The sequence below is a fragment of the Trachymyrmex septentrionalis genome, unplaced genomic scaffold (genome assembly GCF_001594115.1).
Source record: "Trachymyrmex septentrionalis isolate Tsep2-gDNA-1 unplaced genomic scaffold, Tsep1.0 scaffold16, whole genome shotgun sequence".
Taxonomy (NCBI): Eukaryota; Metazoa; Arthropoda; class Insecta; order Hymenoptera; family Formicidae; genus Trachymyrmex; species Trachymyrmex septentrionalis.
In genome coordinates, this window is record NW_017304758.1 from 4,023,810 (window position 1) to 4,030,800 (window position 6,991).

The 6,991-nt window shown below is 31.8% G+C and overlaps 2 protein-coding genes and 1 long non-coding RNA gene across 7 annotated transcripts in view; 1 reads left to right on the forward strand and 2 right to left on the reverse strand.

Annotated features, from left to right (window-relative positions):
* LOC108746050 overlaps positions 1-6,318 on the reverse strand; it is a 17,110-nt gene extending 10,792 nt beyond the window's left edge. Inside the window, exon 1 of the long non-coding RNA XR_001939137.1 lies at positions 5,125-6,318. This is a non-coding gene — a long non-coding RNA (uncharacterized LOC108746050). The remainder of the gene's footprint in view (positions 1-5,124) is intronic.
* LOC108746044 (acylamino-acid-releasing enzyme-like) lies at positions 465-6,455 on the forward strand. Of its 5 annotated transcripts, none has more exons than XM_018482549.1 (16): positions 465-623; positions 805-981; positions 1,070-1,287; positions 1,683-1,846; positions 1,918-2,066; positions 2,156-2,417; positions 2,493-2,644; positions 2,747-2,915; positions 3,002-3,256; positions 3,510-3,647; positions 3,720-3,940; positions 4,019-4,098; positions 4,174-4,218; positions 4,412-4,630; positions 4,721-4,861; positions 6,388-6,455. In XM_018482549.1, the coding sequence occupies exons 2-15, from the start codon at positions 967-969 to the stop codon at positions 4,839-4,841; spliced, it is 2,208 nt and encodes a 735-aa protein (XP_018338051.1). In that variant the 5' UTR covers positions 465-623; positions 805-966; the 3' UTR covers positions 4,842-4,861; positions 6,388-6,455. The 5 variants fall into 5 exon arrangements, with proteins under 5 accessions (XP_018338051.1, XP_018338050.1, XP_018338049.1 ...); XM_018482548.1 differs by having other exon boundaries at positions 6,328-6,406; XM_018482547.1 differs by lacking the exon at positions 6,388-6,455 and having other exon boundaries at positions 4,721-4,965.
* LOC108745931 overlaps positions 6,323-6,991 on the reverse strand; it is a gene marked incomplete at its 3' end in the record, with an annotated part of 2,147 nt that continues 1,478 nt past the window's right edge. Inside the window, exon 4 of the mRNA XM_018482351.1 lies at positions 6,323-6,771. Coding sequence (XP_018337853.1) covers positions 6,323-6,771 — 449 coding nt within the window. The remainder of the gene's footprint in view (positions 6,772-6,991) is intronic.

Sequence of the window (6,991 nt, forward strand, 5' to 3'; positions counted from 1 at the left end):
ATCAATTAATATTTTTATATGCAGAATAATTAGAGGCATCATATTATGTAAAAAAAAATCATACAATTTCATTTAAAAAAGTGAAGGTAACCTTCATATCTTTTTGACGCCTCCATTTAAAAAAAAAAACAACATGAAATAATATGTCCTCCTCGAAATCGTTCCACTTTCATTTGAAACATTTTTTTATATCGTCAAAAATAAGCGAGATATTTTAAATAGTAGACTTAAGTGGATCACCCTGTATATTTTGTATATGTATAAATTTTATTTCTTCAAATGTTTTCTATGTTGTACACGATCGATATCAATCAATACGCAAAATTATAAATATAATTCTGTTTCAAATTTGCGCGAATTATAAATCATTTAAAATGAGGCTTTAAAATGGGCTTAATAAATGAATAATCTTATGTGGTACATACATATGTATTATACATGTATACATATATATATACATATCATACACACACATGACACCGATAATTGAGTAATGTTAATGTGATCAAATGTGATTGAATTTGAATATGTGTTCATGCTTTCTTCCACCATGATCGTGTCGAGCCGAATTCCATTCGTACCTATAACCTCATTTTGGACGAAATGCTATAGACACAATAAATGTACATATTCAGTAATGATTCAGTATTCCATTGCTTTTTATAATCAATATCTAATATACATTGTAATGCAATTTTATTATTCTTGATTCTTTTTGCATAGTATTTTATTATAAATTACGAAAAAATAAAACGGTAAATATAGTATTGTATGTCTCGTGTTTGTATGCCCCTATGATTACAGTTTATCTAAGATCGTTATCCATGCTTATCGGAGCACAAGTATAAATATAGAATTTGGAATTGCTAACGTGTATTTGGCGTTTGTACTGTGATTACATTTGTACTGTGATTACATTTATACTAAAAAAAACAGTGAGGCGATTGGAATTAACGAAAGAAAATCATGGCATTGGGACAGGTATGCAGTGATTATCAATATTTTTTTGCAATAATTTTTTTCATCGAACAATTGTGCGAAATGATGGGCATAGAGAATATTTTTACAGGTAAAGGAATTGACAAATCTGTACAAATCATTAGCTGCATATCCATCCTTAAACAGTGCACAGATTCTGGGTACTCCAAGTGGTAGATTATCCATACAAGGCTCATGGACTCAGAGGAATCTAGAAAGAAAGACAGATCAACGCTTCTTACAAAATTATGATTTGAATTCAGATTTGACACCAATTTCTATCGGATTTCCAATTGATATTACTACAGAGTATGTAATATATTTTTTTATAGTATAGACAATGAATATTTACATAGAAGGATATCCTTATGGAAGATATGGAGCTTTCCATACCCAGAAGTCTTGTGGGTATTAAATTCCACATCCAGAATTCGGGATATTTAAAAAAAAATATGTTAATTTTTGACAAATTTTAAAAAATTTTGAGTGATCTGACAAAAACAGTATTTGTTTAGGATATATATATATATATATATTTTACACATAACATATAACAAAAGAGGTAAAATATTTGTGTTATTTTGAAATTCCTCCCCTTCCTACTTTCCCTAATTTGGATAAAGTACTCCACACCTAGAAAAGTCTCTGTTCCTGCATATTTAATATGAATATTGCCGGTATTTAAATGTATTTGTTTCGGACAGGTTAATGTCAACTTTGACGAAGAATGAAGAACGTAGAGCTGTATTGCGACAAGCCACAATTGATAATTCTACAAAGCAGTTTCTGGAAATTTGGGATAAACAACATTTTGTGAAGAATTATGATCTGTCTGCTTTAGATGTCCATGGTGATGTTTACACAGATGGTATAAGCTTTCACCTTTTATCTCACACTTGTAATTTTTTTAATGTACATTGACTATATGCTTTTTTGTAGCTGAATTTCGTTCGTTTGAATGGTCTCCGGATAATACCAAGGTTCTGTATATAGCTGAAAAGAAGCTTCCTAAGTCAGAACCATTTTATAAACAAAAATCATTGGATAAAAAAGATAAAGAGAAGAAAGAGGATGATGAAGTAACAGTGGTAGGATTTATTCCTTATTTCTTTAAATAATTATAGAGTTCTATTTGTGTATGTATATATCTTGTCTTATTTAATTTTCTTGATGTCAGGGTAACGAATATATATACAAACCACACTGGGGAGAGCAATTAGTAGGTAAACATCAATCTGTTGTTGCTATCCTTGATACGACGTTGGATATCATTACGATTTTATCTGGAATACCAGATGAACTTTCTCCCGGTCAAGTGATCTGGACGAAAAATCAGGATATAATCGGTGTTGCTTGGAAGCATGAGCCACTACACTTAGGCCTTATTGCGTGCACCAATAGATATTCTTGGGTATTTTTATTGAAAAACGGAGAATATCGTAAGCAACATTTAAATAATTAATATAGCAGATATGAAGTAACAGAAAAGAAATTAATAACTTATTGTGTAATAGGGAAATTGTCCGATGAAGGATGTGCTGTGCATAGTCCTAGAATCAGTCCTGATGGAAATTATCTCGTGTGGTTGCAGAGAGAAGCAGGTGCTGTCCCACATCATAATGCGCAAAAACTTATGTTGCGAGATTTGAGAGTGGAAGAAGATAATGTAATGTATTAAAAATTAGATTAATTATAAACGAAAAATTATATTAAGGAAAATATGTTTAGTATTTTGAGTTTTAAATTATTTTGTTTTACACATCTATAGAATATCGAGATCGTGGAAGCAGTGCGAATGAGTAAAACAATCAATTCTAACAAACAGTTTTACGGGATATATGGTCGTTTATCTCGTCGTTGTTGGAGTGACGATTCTCAATACTTATTTTTCAGTACAGCTCAAAGGAATAATCTTGTCTCGTATATCGTGAATATAAGTAAAATACTACAGTTTGTTGATTAAACTGATTTAATGCGTTAATACTTTCTTGCCACTTAAAAGAATAATGAATTGTCTTTACAGAGACGAAAAATGTTATTGAGATAAAAAATGATAAAAGTAGTCTTAGTATATTGGATGTAAAGGGGGATGTGATTGCGTTTTTGAATACTTCTTTAACGCAACCTTCTAGTCTTATGGTAGGCCGTTTTAAGAGTAAAGTGGCAAGTAGTGGCGATATCTCCAGAATTGCGATTACAACTCCAATGAAAATTCATGGTTTCGAAGAAATTATATACGAACAAAATGAATACAGTTATGATAACGACGACAGCATAAGTAAGTGGATCGTGTCATCGTTTGCACAATTTCTCTTGGTACCGCAAATATAGGTAACTTGGGACAGCATTATTTTTGTTAAATTCAATCATGGAATTCATGTATGAGTCTCTAAAGGAAGTTTAAAATTTAACTCATGGATGGATACCATGATTAAATTTAACAAAAATATACTGTCCCAAGTTACCTACACTGTCCCAAGTCATCTACATTTATGGTATAGCTAATTGAATGTTGCTTCTCCACTTTTCAGAGCAATTCAACTATATCTATTTCGGTCCAAAAAGTGGTAAAGATCAATCGATACCTTTTGTCGTTATACCACATGGAGGACCTCATAGCAATTTTGTTAACGTATTTTCTTTAGAATGTTCTTTATTGGCATTAGCAGGTAAAAAATAAATCATATCTTTCTCTTTACATAATATTTAAAAGCTTTTACTATACTAATTCCATAATTCAGGTTTTGCGATAGTGCAAGTAAATTATCGTGGTTCTACGGGAATGGGCAGCGCGACGGTGGAATATCTTACAGGAAAAGTTGGAAACGTTGATGTAAAAGACTGCATAACTGCTACGAAGGAAGCTATCAAAAGATATTCCTGGCTTGATTCTAAACGCATATGTCTTTGTGGTGGATCTCATGGTGGATTCTTAGTAGCACATTTGAGTGGACAAGCTCCTGTAAGTGTATCAAACAATATATATTTATACAATAATATATTAATTAGAATATCCACTTAAAAACTATTTTTATTTTAGGATCTATTCAAAGCAGTAATTGCAAAAAATCCGGTAATTGATATCTCCATCATGTTTGGTGTATCCGACATCCCAGACTGGTAAAGAAATACTTAATACCTAATAACGATATTCCTCACGTCCTAATTATTCAATATCCCATATTTGTATTTCAGTCGCAATGCTCTGACTAAGGAAGAGATAATAGCGTATCTTCATAAGTAAGCTTAATTATTTCAGATGTATCAATAGTCGCGAATAGTCTAAGCTTGACTGAAATACATAGTCTTCTTTTTGTTTATATATATGTGAATTATTTGGAACAATGGTTTACATGGTTTGCCTGGCAAACATGTTAGCATTCGCATCAAGTTTTTTTTATTCACACTAATGTGATTTTATTTTTTATTACAGGTGCGTTGTGGAGGCAGGTCTTCTTTGCAACATTGTTACCGGTCCATGGCCCAATAATATTGACATGTTCGTGAAAATGAAACAATGCTCGCCCATCATGTATGTCGATAAAGTCAAAGCACCGACCTTGGTCTGCATTGGAACGAAAGATTTGCGAGTACCATCCTCTCAAGGAACGATGTGGTATAATCGTCTCAAATCTAACAAGGTGAAAACTAAGTAAGTTGACATTTATATTTGCATGCAAAAATGCAGAAATGCAGAAGGTATAAAAACCTTGCATTGTTATTAATTGATTTGACATCACAGGATGCTCGTGTACGATGACAATCATCAGTTATCAACTGGATCAGCTGAAATAGATCACATCATCAACGATTGTCTGTGGTTATTGGAGCACACATCTAAAGAATCCGAAGACACAAAATAATTCAGAACGTTTGATTATATGTATGTATATACATAGATCTTTATTATCACAAAATGAATATTTACACAATTTTATTACATACATTTTATAGACTTACGTAACATTTAATCTCCAAAAATATATACGCACATATCTAAGATTTGTATACATTCTATAAAATTTGTATGTTTATATACGTACAAAAATTATTTATATTTATATATATATACATATGTATATAGATATGTATATATTCAAGTAAGACGTAGCATTACTAAAATATGCTACAATACAGTAAGTTCACATACAATTCATTTCGCGAATGTCTATGAACACAACACAGATCCCATCAAATTTTTTCTTTTTTGAGATATGTATTATTGCTATATCAAATATCGTACTTAATACAAGATCATAACTTAATACAAGAAACTAATACGAATGTGAAGTTGATGAGAAGTGTAACTTTAAATTTAATTAACATAGTTAATTAACATAGTTAAAAAATATACCGTTATTTTGATACAGAAAGTTTGTAATATTCCATCAACTAGTAAGAAGTTATTGTGAGGCCTATTTCTTCGTTGCGTAGTTTTCAATGAACAAAATTCATGTGATATTTCTTCAATATTTATTAAAAAATAATACAAAACGTAGAAATATACAATTCAAGATTCCCATTTTCCTACTACAATCATAAGTTATGTCAGAAGTGGGAATTTGTTGTTATATGAATTTTTTTCTTACAATACGTTATTGAACACTAATAAAGGCGTATGAAAAATCTAATTTATCTCAGCCTATATGCAACAAAAATATGAACTATTTTCCATTTGTGACGTCATAATTCAATAAGACTGCAAAATAAGAAACAGAAACTTTAAAACTATAGAAGAAAAAATAAATTTAATTGACCTATCTACTAACCATTTCGTATAATCTCACTGATATACAATAAGAAACAATGATTGTGTGATGTTAATATAACTGCATGTAAATGCGTATAAATGTACTGCATGCAGTGGCGCAATTGGATGTGGACGGTGAGCAGCAGTGCTCCAAATGTAATTACTTTGGTTAAAATGATTTAAATATATGCATGTAACAATTCATTGATTAATTAAGACTCCCATCTTCATCCATTATCAAAGAACAAAGGATAGTTGGTGTTGTGTAGCTTTGCATCTTAGTCACTGACTTATCTATAATTTGATTAGCATCCTGAAGCTACACTACATTCAATTCACATTTCCATGAAATCAACACAGAATCAAAACTGAAACATGAAACGTCTGTTAATTTATCAGAGCGTTTTCTTTCGTAGTAAAATCCAGCTCATATTTTGGAAAATAGTGTACGAATGTACATAGAGAAAAATCGATCTAGTTATGTCATTAGATGCGCGACAACGCAGCGTCTAATTAAAACATTAGACGATATGTTTAATGCGATATGCGCTCTCATATTGTCAGTTCATACTTGGATTCAATAACTTACGATCTGGCAGGATTACTTTGTTCGGGAAACAACGAGTCATAACTGGGTGGTAAATCTTTGTCCACGACAGGCGAGGACATCGCGACTTCCAACATGGGGGCCGTTGGCACTGCGCGATTAGATCCCTGACCTCCGTCTGCGTCCGGCAAGGAAACCGGCCGTGAGCACACGTTCGGACCGGCGCAATCCGACGACCAGCACAACTTTTGTGATTTCTTACAGACCCATAGACACAAAATGAAGATGATGAAGCAGAGGATCATGGTGGTGACTGCTCCTACAGTGACTTTTGTGGCAGTATTGTCCTTGGGATATCGATCATTGACCACGCAATTTACCTCATCCGAGCATATACTAAAAGGACAATTGTAAATCTTGTCGCATATGTACTCCTTCCGAATACAGTTGTTGTATCCGACCGCCTGGTAGTGCTCGGAATTTGCTTGATCGCACTCTACAAATAAATTATCAATAAAATAATCATATTCATTTGTTACAACAATGACACAACTCAAAAACTAAAGCTTTAAAAAAAATAAGTTAGAAAAAATAAGTAGAATTATTTTGAATCATTAATATTTTATAATTTTAAAATTAAGTTTTTTTTTTTAGTATAATAGCAGATTGTAGAGGAATAAAAGTATATTAAAAATGTATCAAGACATGAAAACTCG

What these genes read in the sequence shown, in the direction of transcription:
- LOC108746044 (XM_018482549.1), top strand. An exon ending in TGGTGATGTTTACACAGATG is followed by an intron (nt 1,847 to 1,917) that starts GTATAAGCTTTC and finishes GCTTTTTTGTAG; the next exon opens with CTGAATTTCGTTCGTTTGAA. An exon ending in ATAATAGCGTATCTTCATAA is followed by an intron (nt 4,219 to 4,411) that starts GTAAGCTTAATT and finishes TTTTTATTACAG; the next exon opens with GTGCGTTGTGGAGGCAGGTC.